This window comes from Physella acuta, unplaced genomic scaffold, assembly GCF_028476545.2.
Source record: "Physella acuta isolate Inbredline_101_S28 unplaced genomic scaffold, ASM2847654v3 ptg000099l, whole genome shotgun sequence".
NCBI lineage: Eukaryota > Metazoa > Mollusca > Gastropoda > Physidae > Physella > Physella acuta.
This window is the reverse complement of record NW_026731619.1, coordinates 622,047-639,394: the sequence shown is the minus strand read 5'-3', so window position 1 is coordinate 639,394 and position 17,348 is coordinate 622,047. Positions and strand designations below refer to the sequence as shown.

Sequence of the window (17,348 nt, the reverse complement as noted above, 5' to 3'; positions counted from 1 at the left end):
ATTTTTATTATAAATATATATTATACACTTATATATAGCCACGGATAGATCATCAATAAACATAACATGTGAAGATTAAATACAAATGTGAGATATTGTGTAAAGTGATGATGACTATTGATGTAAATATAAAAAGTATATTTGTAAACTTTAGGCAGCTCTTTAACATACACATATGTTGAATATTATATATGCACATATTTTAAACCGGCGGCTTTGTGTATACACACATTGTGGCCATACATTCTTTATGTATATCAGTGTGTGTGCGCGCGTGAGTATGTGTGTGTGTGTGATTCGAACATGTATTTTAATCTTTTTTAAAGCAGCATTTGAAAAGTTCAACACTAAATTGCGTTTGAAAACCTGTTGTCATTTGTCAAGTGTATACTATATCGCTGAAAAGTTGATTCAGAACTACAAATTTGATATAATACTTATATATGAAATTTTATCAACCTTGCTGTAATGGTACTCAAGTTATCGTGTTCACAGACACACATACACATACAGACATACGTACAGAATTACAAAGCCCAGTTTTTCCGACTCGATTACGCATAGAACGTCATGTGTGTACTAGTAACTGAAAGTGGCACTTATTCTACTTTAAATTTTTTAAAACCTATAACTTGAGAACCGTTTCATATAGATACATGAAATCAGAGTTTCTTCCAGGCATCTCTTCGGGGGGGCGAAGCCCCCCCGAAAAATTTTTACCGCCCCCCCGAACGAAATGAATTTTATATAATTTATATAGAAAATATATACTTTTAACAGTGTCCGCCCCCCCGAAGAAAGTTTACCGCCCCCCCGAAGATTTCAAGTGCCCCCCCGGAGAAAAAAGTCTGGAAGAAACACTGCATGAAATTTCACATGTAAGTAAAATTTCTAATTCTCTGCCTTCTGTCAGATTATGAGTAATTTCCGTTGGCTGGAAGTAGTAATTTCCGCAATTTCCGATTTATAAAAAACACATGTAAATTTATAAAGTACTAATAATATTCCGCACTATTATACACAGATTGTTTGCCATTCGCTTGGTGCGGATTTTTTTCTACGAGATTTTATTCTATTTAAAAAAATTTAAGTAATTAAAATGGATAAAAAATATTGTCTTTATCCCGAGTTGCCATCCCCCATAGTGTTATCTAAGAATACTCGAGAAAGTTTAGGGGAGATCACTCCCGGTTTATTTTTATAATAATAACAAACAAATAGCACTGAACTGAACGTCAAAATACATGGCTATATTGGAGGTTCTCCTTTAAGCACACGTGACCTTTCCAATATTTTAACACTGATTAGAATCGCTATTGTTTTTAATTACAATGGCATTGCAATAATTGCTTCCCGCGCGGACGTCCTCAATCTTAACGCTCTGGTCAGGGCTGGTGTCAAATGTCACGTTCAAATAATAACTTCCGTGTGTTCGTTGATCGCTCACAATAGAGCGTGAACTTTGAACCTCGGCTGGACTGTCGTCACTGGCAGTCACGTGACTATCTTCAATCTCGTGGTAGATGTTAGAGATGTCTAAAAGAGGAAAAAAAGTTTGGAAGTGTTTAAAAATTGGTTTATAACGGTTTAAATTGTGTTCGTTTGTAAGTGCTAAATATATTAAAAGAATAATCATAGAATTTTAAAAGTTATTAAACAAAAATATATTTACTTTAAGTGTGTGTTTTTTTTTTACACATTTGCTTAAAAAATGTACGCACACACATGATAAAACATGTAAAAATTACAATGTCTGATGAGAGATATCCACACTGTATCAAAGTTAAATCACAAAGGATAATTTACAAGTACAGGATCCCCACCCCTACCTCACATAGAACATTTAATAAACCAAAGTGAAGGCGGCCCAATCTTCAAGCAGTTAACTTGATTTAGGAAGTGTACGAATGGATATATGGGTCATCATTAGCACGGCAGCAAGTAGCTGTGGAATGGTGTAGCCAGTGTTTCCTGGCTGACCATTGTCACACAAATATCTGTATCCTAACTGGGTCACACATCTTTTACTACTAAGCCCCCCCCCCCCCTTCCACTTCTGCTATTCAAACCACGCATGTGGCTTTTTAAAAAAAGTATTTTAAAAATGTGTAACTGTGTTGAAAAACGAAAAATAAAATAATCTTTGCTTTGTTTTAATATGTTCCTTAATTTTAATACGATATAGAGTCTTAACTAGTTTTTGCTTTTAATAATTTTTTTTTGATTATGGTGGTGTCTAAATCTAGTTGACCACCAGCTTGGGGGAGGTTTGCCATCCTGCTTAATTAAAAATCTTCAGCCCATTTGAGCTTTTCTGAATTTTAAAAACATGATTAAGAATAAATGAATCAGAAAATGTTACCAGCGTCATCTGTAGTGTCAGACTGACAGTGATAATGATTTGAAACTGTTTTAACCTCCTGTCTGCTTTCTTTCTTACTGGCACAAACATTTCTGGAAAAATAAAAAGCAAAATGTTAAAAAATACAACTTTATTTAAAATTATACATAAGATTAAATCATTACGTTAATTATTATATTTTGTGTGCGTATACTTATTTTTATATTATAAAAAAAGAAAGATAATTATATTGATAATATTGAAGCAAGTAAATTTAAGTAACAAAAAATATCCAAACGAAGTTAATTAAAGTTTTGAATTTTACAGACGACATTAAATATTTGTAATTTTTTAGCGCAATTTCCATTCTGGAGAATTGCGTTTATTACTTCGTCATTTCTGGGAATGGATGGATGTATGAATGAATGAATGAATGAATGTATGGATGAATGTGTGTCCGGGCTTTAAGTCGTATCTCCTCCTCAACGAAGCAATATCGATGACTAGTTCCAAAAGCAATTATGTTAAGCAAGTTACGAGAATGAGCATAGGCCATAAAAATTCCGGGTTTCTTTCATGTATTTCCAGGAAAAGCCAAAAAGCTCAAATTCAGTTTTTGGCCCATATCTCGGCAACCAGACCACTTAGCGACTTGAAACATGTACCAATCGATTTCTGCCGTAATTTAAAACAATATTGCAGAAGAAAGTTTTCAAAAATATCCTCTCGTTCGGTCACAAATTTTAAAATTACATAAACACCTACAAACCGATCGTTCTTCTAGCTTGAACGCACCCCAGCATTATACGTCAAAGCTATTTTTAGATAACATAAGGAAATTGCGCATAAATGTCACTAGACTTTTTTAATTAACTTGTTTTAAAAATTTGCATGCCTTGCTGATGCTGTTAAAACAAGCATTTTTGCAAAGATAAATAATTATCATTAAAAAAATTTAAAAAACCCACGTTTTCTGATTGAACTAAGGGAAAGTACCCAACCTTGTTTTTATCTAATTACAATTACTAGGTTATGGCCCTTTTTTGTACAAATCAATAGGAGTCTAAAATGATCAATAAAATTTTTCCATGGATCAATTTAGTAATAATAATAATTGAATATTGTATTGTCATCGGAAACAAAGCTTTCCTGAAAATTTTAAGCGCTCTAGCTAACTGGGAAGTGCCCGAAATTTTGATCGCAAGATTTGATGGAAAGACAAACAAACAAACAAAAAAACAGACGCGAAAGCAAGTTAAAGAAAACGTGGGAAAAAAATCAAACATTTACCTGAAGTTAGCTGATATTTGTCTAGAATGGAAACTTACTCTGGCTTTGGGTTATGCTTAGGTTTTCTCCTTTTAACCACAACACACACCACCACCACCACAACCGTACAGATGACAACAACAGAACCCACAGTGGCACCAGCGATTATCCCAAAATTTTCACCATCTGAAGAGTTCACCAAAGATAAACAATTTTAGTTCATGTCGCCAACAGAAGACGTACAGTTTGACTCTTTAATTTTATTTCTTTGCTTTATTGACAATGTATACACCATTAGGCTACTAGTAGTTTTTAACATTTTTTCTGGGATATTACGATGGTACCATATGCCTTCTACCTATCATCTGTAAAACGCCATAAAGCTTGTTAAATGTTCATTTTTTTGGAAAATATTCGTTAGTGTTTAGCATATGGTCATATATCGCATGCATTCAATACTTCATAATAACAAAAAAAATGTTTTAATTACCTAAAACAAAGTCTTAATTTAAAAAAAAAATGACTTACCTTTAATGGGATCTGTCTGAAAGGTTCCTTTTGCCTCTTGGCTTTCATCACCAATTGCATTGAAAGCCTTTATGGTATATCGATACATAGTGTTGGGCTCTAGATCTGATGTATTTACTTCAGGGGCGGTAACTCGAAAAGTTACATTCCGCTTGGATTCAATGGTTAGCACGTAGTTATCTACCCTGCCCTGTGAAGGTTGAAATCGCAGAACGTACGGTGGCCTGTCGAGTTTACTAGCGCCTAAATCCACCTTGCCTGGGCTTGCGGGGTCTACAATTATAAGAAAATGTGCAACTGATTTACTTGGATATTATTTGCACCAATTAAATTTTTACACAACGCACTTGAATAATTTGATTAAAGAAGTTTTTTTTTTTAATTTTTGGACACGCACACAAAATGTTACTTATAAATATTTATCAGTTACGTATTTCTAATACTTTTATAGTATATCTGAAATGTATTTCTATTACTTTTAAAGTCTATCTGACGAATACTCGTAATCGTTATACCATTCTAAAATTCAGTTTTAAATTAGGCCTACTAGTTGATTTTATAGAGGATGCACAGAAAACTAAATATTGTTGGTATACTCATGTATGAGTTTTAGCCAACAAAATGTTTTCTGATGCATCTTTTATGTAATGATGGATTTTAATCTTAAAAATATGACTGATTACATTTACATATAATAACCGATTATAATCTTATAGACATTGATTGGTTATAATCTTGCACATAAGGGCTGTCTACAACATTACATTTAATGACTGATTACACTTACATGTAATGACTTGCACTGTAGTGCTGAGGTTTCTCTCGGCGTAGAACCACTCCTGCCTCAGTATGGTGACGATGGTGCAGGTGTAGCTGGTCCCTGGCGTTAGGCCGCCCACCGTCACCCCACTCCCACTGGCGCTTTGCTCACCTGTATCCATGACGTCGTGTGCTGAGACCCAGACGACCACGTACCGGAAGTTGGTCTCGTTATCCCAGGATTCCCACAGTAAGTCCACCTGTCTGGAACTTGTGGCAGCAATTCTTGGATTTTTGACCTCATATTTGGCGGCTATGGTAAGGATTGGAATGTTCTTCTAATGTTCATGTTTTTATTTCCTTCTAATGTTCATGTTTTTATTTCCTTCTAATGTTCATGTTTTTATTTCCTTCTAATGTTCATGTTTTTATTTCCTTCTAATGTTCATGTTTTTATTTCCTTCTAATGTTCATGTTTTTATTTCCTTCTAATGTTCATGTTTTTATTTCCTTCTAATGTTCATGTTTTTATTTCCTTCTAATGTTCATGTTTTTATTTCCTTCTAATGTTCATGTTTTTATTTCCTTCTAATGTTCATGTTTTTATTTCCTTCTAATGTTCATGTTTTTATTTCCTTATGAACATAAACATACACACAGCTCATCTTTCTTGTCAAGAAGGTACTTTATTATACAACAGACATGATAAATAAGCAGCATAAACTGCCATTTAAATAAAACCCTAGCCATATTGATTGCACTAAGCCTTTACCGTAGACAATTAAGTAACATCTTGTAATTTTGTCTTATGGAATATGAACCAAAACTAATATAATTAAAAGACAACCTTTTCGATTATGTTGTAGCATTCATTAGATGTTTACATTAAATACAAGTGTCAGCGTCTAGGTTTTAAAATCGCACACAGAACCAGCAATGAAAAAAATACTCACACGAAACACATGCGCCGTCCTCTGGATGAAACTTATCCCCACACAGACACCTGTATGTTGAGTTGATATCACGTGAGCACTCCAAAAGTGGTGAGTCGCACATGCCAGGTATGTTTGTGTTGCATACAGCGGCGTGAGCTACAGCTTAAAATAAAAACATTGTGGTGTATAACTGATAAGATGTAGAGAGTATCCTAGCTCTTAGATCACAGCTGACGATAATGCCTTATCTGAGGGTTTACATTTCTATTAGATAGGCATTAACAAGAGAGGTGTATACTGTTAAGGTTGCTGTGAGAGGGCTTCATCTTTTCATATAATTAGTGTTGGCGCTCAACTTCTAATATTCCTTGGTCACTGACAACGTGAGTATGCTAGACCGAATGCTTATTTCTTTCAATTTGTTGTTATATTCAAGCTACTAGCATAGTCAGTTTAGTATCTGATTGGATTGGTCATGGATGGGACACAGATTACCTCTCACATCAACAGCACAATCAGAACTCTCTAGTATTCACTCTATAGCAAAAACATTCTATGTCTTCCAAGTCACTATCTGTTATGCGCGATCCAATTCTATTTGCTCATTATACCCCCTCATCAACATTCATCTGCACCAATTTGTACTCACAAAACATGCATCATAACAAACATACACCTAGATTTGAAGTGGCCGTCCAATAAACTTACAAGGTGTACACAGTTTGGTAGCAGGGTCGTAATAGTTTTTGGTTTCACAGGTGCAAGAGTTATTTAAACACTTGAGGTTTGCACGACAATGTTCCATTACTTCACAGCGTTCGTTGTAAGTCGATTCTGTAAAATATTTACAAGCAATAATATATGTGCATGTATTTAAGCAGCGTTAGATAAATTAAAACACACACACACAGACACACACAGACACACACACACAGACACACACACACAGACACATATATATATATATATATATATAGAGAGAGAGAGAGAGAGAGAGAGAGAGAGAGAGAGAGAGTGAGAGAGAGAGAGAGAGAGAGAGAGAGAGAGAGAGATTAGGTTTGTGAGTATGTCATTGAATCTGTGCACATCCAAGAGTCATGAACAGATTGTTGTACAATTTGCTCCCGATGGTGTAATTGTATTTCGTTTCATTACTCACGCCCAACAAACACGCCCTTTTAGAATCCAAAAAGAAACCGACAACAGAAAACGGACTATCACAACAGTGTGGAGCAGCAGAGTTTATATCGTGTCTGGTAACTGATCAAAGTTAGACAACTCCATTGGCTACAGGGTTGTGGTTCCTACCCCTCAAACAACTGGTTCACAGTAGGGACGTTTTTTTACTTTCTCGTATATACGTAGTATAGAGAAAGTATTGTAATCGTGCAAAAAAAAAAATCGAGATTTTTACAAATCTCGACATTTTACACCTCACGGATACGGAAAAACATAATTTTGCAATCTTGTCCGTATGTCTGTGTGTCTGTGTGTGTGTGTGTGTCTGTGTGTGTGTGTGTGTGTGTAAACACGATTACTTGAGTACCGTTACAGCTAGGTTGATGAAATTTCATATATAAGTATTTTATCAAAATCGTAGATCCGTATCAACTTTTGAGCAATTTCCGATAACCGGAAGTGGTACTTTTTCTACTTTGAATTTTTCAAAAGCCTATAACTTGGGTACTATTTCAGATAGATAAATGAAATGTCACATGTAAGTAAAAGATCCAATTCTCTACCTTCTGTTAAATTTTGAGTAATTTCTGTTGACGGGAAGTACTAATTTACGCTATTTCCGATTTCTCAAAAACGCATCTAAATTTATAAAGTACTAATAATATTGCGCACCATTATGAACATCTTTATTAGACGTTCGCTTGGTGTGCAATACTTTTTTCTATGAGATTTTATTTTATTTTAAAAAGTTTATGTATTTAAAATGGATTAAAAATCATAACTATATCCCGAGTTCCCATCCCCTGTTGTTTTATAGAAGAATATTCGAGAAAGTTTAGGGGAGATCACTCCCGGTTTATTTAATGTCTAATGGGTTACTCTATCCTAACAGTAGGGACATAGTTTTCTTAATGTCTAATCGGCTACTCCATCCTAACCTGAGACATCACTACAGCTATTTGTACGTGTGGCGTGTGCGAGTTGTGTCAACTTACTAACGATGCAGCTCTCCTCTGTACTGTTGTGGTACCTGTCAAGGGGACATGTACAATGACCATCTAGACACATTAGATAGCTCCTACACTGATCCACGTAGCTGCATCGTGTGTTGTATCCTAGATCTGACCAGATACAAAGTTACATGATTTTGTAAGACCACGTACCTGTAGAGTAGCTTTAGGATAACATATTTCAAGTTGTATAACTTTATCTTTTGTGAAAATGTGTATTGATATGTATTTATTTTTAAATAAAACGATAAACTGAAAACCATTTATTATTGTTAGACACTCTATCGAAAACATGACAACTTTACGGAAATACAAGTAGAAATGGATTTTGAGAGTTATACCCTGTCTCATACAATGTCAAGATTCATGTTTGGATATAAGGACAATGTCAGTCAACAAAAAGTCTTTCGAAAAAAATACCTGAAGTAATATTTGGGCATTATAAGGAAATTTGTTGACGAAAAAACAAACAACTAATATTATACATTAGAAAAATGTAGGTTTGAGGTGGGTAGATTTTAGTCGCTAGATTTTAGATTAGAGGTTAGTGTAGCACACTAACGTGTTAAATAATAAATGGAAATAGTATAATTTTTTACGGAAAATGTAACTGATAAATGTGAAGAAAACAGTGCTGGGGATGTAACTGATAAATGTGAAGAAGTACTGGGTATGCAGCTAGTACCTGCCCTCACCTTTGATGACATAACTGGCTTTAAACCCCCGGTAAGACACTGGAATCTGCAGACCGGTGGTGATGAGAACCAGGAACAACCTGTGGCTTGATGACGTCACGTGATACGATGGCACCCTCCCACAGGAAGGCAGGGTTTTGACGGGAGTCATGTGCTGGCCGTCAAATGCCGCAATGTACACCGCGTCACACGGGAGGATTTCAAAGTCGGTAAAACTGTGAGAGGGAAGACGACGTGAAGGTAGGGCGTAGTATGGGGAGCGTGGGGGGGGGGAGGCGTTTTAATGACGTCACGCAGCCAGTGGGGTAGTGTGAGGGTGAGGAAAACTACTGGAAGGGTAAACCGTGAAACGTCTGGTAGATTTTTAAAGGTGAATAAAGAATAATTAGTTGAATTTTGCACAACTAATGATAAAGTTGCACTAAACAAGATCGTTAATGACAAACCATGTTTATCTGAATAGCGCTAGTATGTTATCTGCTAATTGGCTGAAAGCAAAGTGCTAACAATGGTATTAATATATACTAGAATACCCGTCATCCGTTGGATAACTGTGGGTTTCGGGGGTCATCCATCAAAAAACATCACGTCTGTCACTCAGAGGCATAGCGACCCTTCCCGGCGCCCGGGGACAAAGTTTTCGATTTGAACCCCCCCCCCCCCCCTCAAACTTTTGATGTGCACCCCCCCCCCCCCACTCAAACTTTCGATTTGAACCCCCCTCAACCTATCAATTTATTTTTCCAAACCATTTTGGCGCCCCAACATATGCCCCCCCCCCTTCCCCCTCCCCACCCCCCGCCTCCCCTTCCCCCCCCCCCCCCACCCCCGCCTCCCCTCCCCACCCCCCCGCCTCCCCTCCCCTACCGTCCCCCCCCCCCCTCCTCGGTACGCTACTGCAGTGTCACTTATCGTCACAAAAAACAGACCCCACATTCAAATATATGTTTTTTATCTTTTAAAAACACCGAAAACACCGATTTCGGACTATCCCTTCATAAACTGACGTCATAGGTGACCTACTCAACTCTACTTCACCTGCCCAGTGTCCTGCCAAGTCTCAGACAACATGTTTTTATCGTTTAAAAAACAATTCCAGCCGAGCATGTATCTGACCACACTATCCTTTCATATGCTTAGGACAAAGAAACAGATGAACTCTACTTCACCTGCCCTGTATCTTGCCAAGTTCAGATAGGCAACGTTATCATTCACATCTAAAAAAAAAAATTGAAAAAAAAAATTTCATTGACATATTGGTCTAGAACCCGTGCCTCCTGCATGAGAGCTGACTACGCTACCATTTTAGCTATTTACTCGTGACGTCACAAGTGAATTTTTATACTATACTATGTATCTCCTTATGCAACTTGATTTACGGCGTATAGATTCTAGATCTAGATCTAAAAATAAGTCTAGTAGTACTAACTTTCAAATTAAATTTTATCTTAAATAAGCCAAACAAAGATTTATATAAAATAATTAAGGCCTGAAATAGATTCTAGATGTAGAATTTACATTAAGTCTAGATCTAGAATTTACATAGAAACCTAGTGACCTACATCTAGGCTAGATCTAGATCTAGATCTAGGCTAGATTCATAAATTTCCTTCGATAGCTGATCTTTAGATCTAGAGAAATGTATTGTAAAACTAAATGAAAAAGACAGTTGAACATTGATATAAGTGTTGGAACGTAATAAATACAGAAAACGGACGTATTGTTAAAGTTATGACCGACAGAAAATTAGATTTAGAACGCGTTAAACTTGTGAATGGGAACACAATTTTCTTCGATAGACGCTCAATTTTATTGTACTAAAGAGTAAACAAAAACCTGTGACGTCACGGTCCCGCCGAGTCTAGTGGCTTTTCAAATATTTTTTTAAAAAATGGGTTACTGTACGTATGAATAAATCAATAAATTAATTAACGTCTTTAAATAAATTTGTGATTAACAGTCTGTCTGCATTAAAAAATTATTCTCTACCTACATACTATTTTACAGCTCTCCAGATAGAGTCGAACATATCACAATTTTCAATCAGGCAAACAAACAAATAAATATTCAAACATGTAAACAAACTTGACTTTTAGTAGTATATAGATAGATTTCTTTGAAGATAATAATATAATAAGTATTTAATATATTTAATAATGACAATAATTAATTGAAGTAACGAGGCAGCCTTTAAAGCTACCATTTTGCCTGCTTCACCAAGTATTAAAATCTATTCTCACTTTAAAGCTATCATGTTGCCTAGATCACCAAGTATTAAAATCTATTCTCACTTTAAAGCTATCATGTTGCCTAAATCACCAAGTATTAAAATCTATTCTCACTTCAAAGCTACTCTGTTGCCTACATCACCAAGTATTAAAATATATTCTCATTTTAAAGCTATCATGTTGCCTACATCACCAAGTATTAAAATCTATTCTCACTTCAAAGCTACTCTGTTGCCTACATCACCAAGTATTAAAATATATTCTCATTTTAAAGCTATCATGTTGCCTACATCACCAAGTATTAAAATCTATTCTCACTTCAAAGCTACTCTGTTGCCTACATCACCAAGAATCAGCCAACTACAAGATGAGAGTTGATTATATCCACTTGGGTACCCTGAGCTTTGTAGCGTGCCAGAATGGCCTGATGTAGAAATCTGGCAAGCTGCAAAAAGAAAATAGATTGGACATTTTACAACTCCGTGTCCAAAATATAACAAACATTAAGTATACGTAATCAAAAAAACATCGAGAAATGTAATTATACTTAAGCTGATATATATCTAAAATATTATTCTACTTATAAAAAGTTTATATACAGACAATCTTGACAACTTTCTTGAATTTATAAAACTAAAGCTTATTTTATTTTTAAAAGTATTTTATAATTTTTCTGCTCGCTTAAAAGTTTACCAAAGGTTGCAAGGCCAAATTAAATACAATTTCATATGATATTTTTAACTTAATCGAGTTTTTTCAGATACTAAGAAAACTAAAGATCAACATTACATTGGATAAAATAGTTTCCAAAAAATCCCTTGAATGTCAAGTAACCTCCACTTGTAAAACGTATGTGCATGCTATTCAAACTAGACGCTATGATAATCGGAGCTGATGCAGAACAAAAGCGCCCTAGAAGTGTCCCATTTCGGCTCGACCCGTCAAATGCCTCTAAGTAATGGTTAGAGCAGGAAGGTGAGTTGTCTAGGTTTAGGAAAGTTATGCTGTAGGGAAATATGTTATAATATTTTAATCATTATCATAATTCATACTTAAATAACTTTCCTTACAAAGCTATACATTCATACTTAAAACATTTTTTTCTTACAAAGCTATACATACAAACTTAAATAGCTATCCTTACAAAGCTATAAATAGAATATGTCACTTACTTGAAAATGACGAATGCGCCACCGGTACCCTCTACAGTCCAGTCGTAAACTTTGTTGTTTAGAAAAAACCTGGGAAAACCAGGACTGACCAGATAGCCACTGGGTTTCCTGAGTGTACTGGACGAGGCTAGAATTTGAAACAGAGATTATTACAGTACCTATAAAATAAAAAAAATATATTTTACAAGCATTAAACAATGCTCAAAATAGTGTATGGTGTCTTATCGCCAGCTTGGACGTTTCAAAAGAAATTGAGGTGAGGGGGGAGGGGGTGGTCGGTCTTTAAGCTGATCAGGTAATAAAAGCAGGCTAACTCGAATGTTGACACAAATGGTTGAGGTTTTATATTATCTCTCAATTGATGAATATTGGTTATACAGAGTAGGTCTCTGTTGTACAGTTACAGCCTTTAGTCTTCTACATTTTGACAAGCTGTCAACGTATAAAATTGTTACGGAAGTGATTTCCGGGATTCTCATCGAATTTTTTAAATTGCTGATTTATGTTGATATAAAAATGCATTTAGTAAAACAGGCAACAAAACAAACAATTTGCGCTCTTTGACAATTTGCCAATCAGAAATTCTAAAAAAATAAGAAAAAAAAACCCAATTCACACGTTTATTATTGTGTTTGTTATAAGTTTGCTATATGTTCTGCGTGCTGATTTCTCTGGTTACGTAATATGAAATTTTCATAACGACTTGCTCACATTGTGTATAATAGTTTCCAGTAAATCCCTTGTAAACGACAGAGTTGTCGGTCCTGAAGTAGACAGACATGCTGGTGCCAGTTGATGCTGTGACAATGGAGCCACCACTCCCACAGAGGCGAGCCAGCTGCGTGCTACCATCAGAGTCCACGATTTGTAGATAATCAAATGAACACGTCGGGGAGGGTCCCTGAATGTCGAGGACATCAATACTGGCACGGACAAAGATGAAGAATATGCGTGAATGAATTTACGTTATGAAGATCTGTTTTTACACTAATCAAAACACATTTAAATTACAATGCTATGTATTTTTATTTGTACATTAAAAATATTGCAAATGTAGATTTTTAAACCCTCAGACTGAATGTAAAAAAAAGAAAATTAAATAATTCAGTTTTTTAGACCATTAAAATAAAAATAGCTTAAATATTAATTATGACATGCGCCTATTGTTACAATGAGCCACGGTCAACGAAAATCGACGACAGCTTTACTCACTTGAGTACGATAAACGAACCAGCAATTCCTGTTATAAACCACGAATACACAGCACTGTTTTTATAGCTGAATGGGAATCCAGGACTTATTAAAACCCCAGAAGAACCTTCTAATGTAGAACCTAAACAGAAAACGTTCGGGTTATGTTCATGTTGAAAACACACTTGCTTAGTTCTTCTTCTTCTTCTTAATTTTAGTGTTGGGAGGGATCGAGTTTTATCTGCCAGAGGGTTTGAACTCGAGACTTTTTTCGACCACGCTTCCATCACTATTAAGGATACGTGTCAACTGGTTATGCGCCATTGAGGCCATTGACTCCGGTTTCAGCCTGCTTTTCTTTTTGGATTTGCTTGCATAGCCTTTGTCCAACCAAGAACAAACTACAAGGCAGCAGTTGTTTGATTTTGGAATTGTCTCTCCTAGAAGAGTGGCTGTCCCCAGCTAACGAGCCTCATCTGCCCGAGGGTTCGAACTCGAAACTTTTCGGTTTAGCAACCATGAGCTTTACCGACTCGACCACGCCGACCCCTAGTGTTTAAGGATATTATTAGGGTCTGTACCTTGGGAAGAGAAATGCGCACTGAATCCTTTAAATGTAGCTGAGCTGTCTGATCTGAAAACAATTTTCATGTACTCGTTGGTAGAAGTGATGAGGACGGGGGAGACATTGCCGCAGACTCGTCCGAGTGCTTGGTTAGCTGCGTCGTAGAACTCCAGGTAATCGTTGGAACATGGGGCAGAAATGCTGCCTAAATCTAGCATCGTAATGCTATAAAAATTATGAAGAAATACATTTTTTGTTTTGATTTAAGATAGTTATACCACATACAAGTTATTCTAACGTATAACAATAACCCTTAGTGAATAAAAATGTGTATATAACAAAGACCTATCTTTCTTTTGAGTATGTTGTAGGTATTGATCATTATATTAGAGATGAAACAAGTTAGTTCATATTTAATAACATTAAAGCTATAGTTTAGCGTTGTTTATCTTACAGAAGAAGGCTAAAACAGATTGCCTTACTTTAAAACGAGGTAACTCCCGTATGTTCCAGAAATTGTCCACCTGTAGTCCTTATTGTTCAGGTAACGGATAGGGAACCCCGGGCTGACAATGTCCCCGGCAGGTGTTTGGAGTAAAATGTTTTGTCCTTTGGAAAGAATGAACACCATTGACTTGCTTTTAAGATAAATGAAACAAGTCGATTGTTGGCTTTATAAGGTAACTTTATAATACCCTTATTTGTTTTACTCGCTGGATGATTTCATGAAAGTTAAGGAAACAACGTGAGTTAGCACCTTGGATAACTTTTTATTTTTTTTCTGTGGCATTCGCTATCTGGGTACGGGTGACCAGAAAGATGCGCATTTTTCTGTTTGCGCTTTTTTTCCGTTACGCATTTTGTTTTGCGCTTTTTTTCCGTTGCGCTTTTTTCCGTTGCGCTTTTTTCCGTTGCGCTTCTTTCTGTGAACCCTGGGTACTATACTTGTGAAAGAACTTAAACTCTGAACAATGAAACAGTATCGTCCATATCTATACTGTTGTTTGAGTTCATCGACCTGAATACCTCGACTAAGGCAGTGATTGTGTGTTTAACACCATCCACGATCAACTAACCCAACTCAGGTCAGGTACCCGTAAAAACTGAATCATCATCCCATGGACTCGAGCCTGTGACCACGGATGTAAACTATCCTGTTTGTAATCGCACGCTCATCCACAAACTAGCGCAGCAAATTTTGCTATAATCTCATCAACTTCACCCGTTCGTTCTTAAGACATCTAGCAGGTGAAGTAGAGTTCATCTATTTCAATGACCTCCGCATGAGGGAAGGGGTGGATTAATGCATTCAGGGACATTCTACTGACTAGAGCCCGGAATTTGCACTCGACACTTTTAAGTTTGTAGTTGTAAACTCTACCTCCTGCCTACGTCTTCCCATACTTCTAATTAAAAGAAATGTAAATAAATCTTCCCATGAAAAAAAAAACCGTTTTTTTTCTTTTTTTTTAAAGTTCAATATTTAAATTAAAAATAATATACACATAAAATGAGTTAGAAAGATAGTAAAAACAATTATCAAAGACTATTTCTGTATACCTTGTGTGTAAAAGGTGACATTAAATCCTCTTCGAGTCACTGACGCATCCGTCCTAAACACCAGGTACATGTAGTTCGACGTAGACGCAAGGAGTCCTGGCGTCACACTCCCGCAGAGCTTTGGGTACCGCGGGTCTCCACTTCCCGCCCCGTCATGTAATTCAATGTAATCGCTGACGCATGACTCCAAACTACCTCCCAAATCTAGTGTTGTAAAACTGTTGACATATACATTCGTGAAAAAATTGTAATCGGGCACAAAAATGTAATGAAATTTTGACAGTTTTACAACTCCCCAATGTGACTTTTGAACGATTTCTGGTTATCGGAAATTGTACTTTAACAAGGTAACTTGAAAACTGTTTTAGTTACGTAGACGAAATATTATATATTTCTAAAATATCTTATACTTTAATCACTCTCAATTTGTGAGTGACTTTTTATATCCGGAAATGGTACTTTTATTTTTGGTCTCTTAAAATAATAAAATACCAAATAACTTGAGTACTGTTTCAGTTAGCTGGACGAAATTTTATTCAAAGTTATAAGTTCTTATTTGTTGTTTTCTGACAGATTTTGAGTGATTTCCGGTGACTGGAAATAGTCTTTTACACTATTTCCGATTTTCAAAACAGAAAGGTAATCAATGTTTCCTTTTAAAAATACTAATTTTCTTTCCTGCTATACTCACACTGTCTGCGTTCATAAGGTGAGCAATTCTTTTTTTTTTTGGGATTCTATGCTCTTTTTAAACATTTCGTTGTTTTTTTTTAAATTAATAAAAAACATTTCTATTGCCTTGGAAGTGCTACCCCCCCCCTCTTTTTTACTGTTAAATAAGAATATACAAAAAAGTTTAAGGGAAACTACTCTTGATTTATTACCATAAACAAACAACGTAGGCATACATGAAATGTAATATAATAAAATGTCTTACTTTAGTGTGATGAATGTTCCAGGACTTCCTACAATAGTCCACGTGAAGTACATGTTGTTCTGGTAGCCTATAGGAAAACCAGGACTCACTATATTCCCATTATCCGCTTGTATAATACTTGATCTACCTATTGTATGAAGACAGTAAAATATATTATTATACGATGGGACGGCGTCTCTGAAGGGAATCACTAGGATTCTTTAATTATATTATTAAACGAGTTTCCGGATTTGTAAAAAATATGAATAAAACTCTGCCCCATAGTTTGGTTCTGAGATGTGAGTTGACAGACAGAATTCTAAACACATTCCCATCAGTTTATATCTGTAGGTAAAGTCTGTGGTCAACTTAATACAATCTTCCTAACATTGACATTCGGCTGTTCTTGTTAAGGAACTTAAAGTAAAATACGTTAGGCTCGGTTCATCGAAACTGGCGGCTATCGCTTTTTCTGGAGGCAATATTGTATTAAACTCAATCGGTACATTGCTTCACACCCTGCCCCTGTCCGCAATACAGGGACACCCGAACACAACATTACCCATACCTCGTCAGCACCCACAAAGTCAAACTTTGTCCTCATTAACGAAAACTTTGTCCCCACAACCAAACCTTTGCCCCCACAACCGAACCTTTGTCGTATTACGTCGAACATTTGCTACTCACCCCCCCCCCCCCCCCCGCTACATTTACACACATCCCCTCTATTACATTTAAAATAGTACATGGAAAGCCTTTTAAAGTTCCACGCTAAAATCGTACCTCTTGTAAAATAGTTTCCAGAAAAACCTTTATAAGTTCCAGAACTATCTGTTGTGAAAACAATGTACATGTAATTTGATGACGACGTTAGATCTCGCGGGAACATATTCCCACAAAATCTGCCAAACGATCTTGAAGTCACGCCTTGACCGTCAAAAACTTCTACGTAATCGAACAGGCAACTAGGTGTTGATCCTTGTATATCAAACATTAACAT

General features: G+C 36.0%; 2 protein-coding genes across 2 annotated transcripts; both read right to left on the bottom strand.

Moving 5' to 3' along the window:
- Nucleotides 1–3,665: 3,665 nt before the first annotated feature.
- Nucleotides 3,666–6,158, bottom strand: LOC131930580 (receptor-type tyrosine-protein phosphatase H-like). The gene is made up of 4 exons (XM_059287128.1): nucleotides 6,131–6,158; nucleotides 4,926–5,210; nucleotides 4,139–4,411; nucleotides 3,666–3,796 (listed from the first exon to the last, which is right to left on the bottom strand). Exons 1-4 carry the CDS (start codon nucleotides 6,156–6,158, stop codon nucleotides 3,666–3,668), a joined length of 717 nt encoding a protein of 238 aa, XP_059143111.1.
- Nucleotides 6,159–11,322: 5,164 nt separating this feature from the next.
- Nucleotides 11,323–17,348, bottom strand: LOC131930573 (tolloid-like protein 1). The gene is made up of 9 exons (XM_059287115.1): nucleotides 17,132–17,348; nucleotides 16,370–16,496; nucleotides 15,433–15,650; nucleotides 14,355–14,481; nucleotides 13,889–14,097; nucleotides 13,329–13,449; nucleotides 12,828–13,039; nucleotides 12,117–12,243; nucleotides 11,323–11,389 (listed from the first exon to the last, which is right to left on the bottom strand). Exons 1-9 carry the CDS (start codon nucleotides 17,346–17,348, stop codon nucleotides 11,323–11,325), a joined length of 1,425 nt encoding a protein of 474 aa, XP_059143098.1.

What these genes read in the sequence shown, in the direction of transcription:
- LOC131930580 (XM_059287128.1), bottom strand. Translation starts at nt 6,158, where the DNA reads ATGAAGCCCTCTCACAGCAACCTTAACA. An exon ending in CTCTCACAGCAACCTTAACA is followed by an intron (nt 5,211 to 6,130) that starts GTATACACCTCT and finishes TCCTTACCATAG; the next exon opens with CCGCCAAATATGAGGTCAAA. An exon ending in TACAGTGCAAGTCATTACAT is followed by an intron (nt 4,412 to 4,925) that starts GTAAGTGTAATC and finishes TTATAATTGTAG; the next exon opens with ACCCCGCAAGCCCAGGCAAG.
- LOC131930573 (XM_059287115.1), bottom strand. Translation starts at nt 17,348, where the DNA reads ATGTTAATGTTTGATATACAAGGATCAACACCTAGTTGCCTGTTCGAT. An exon ending in GGGAGTTACCTCGTTTTAAA is followed by an intron (nt 14,098 to 14,354) that starts GTAAGGCAATCT and finishes TAATTTTTATAG; the next exon opens with CATTACGATGCTAGATTTAG. An exon ending in GGCGCATTCGTCATTTTCAA is followed by an intron (nt 11,390 to 12,116) that starts GTAAGTGACATA and finishes TTCTTTTTGCAG; the next exon opens with CTTGCCAGATTTCTACATCA.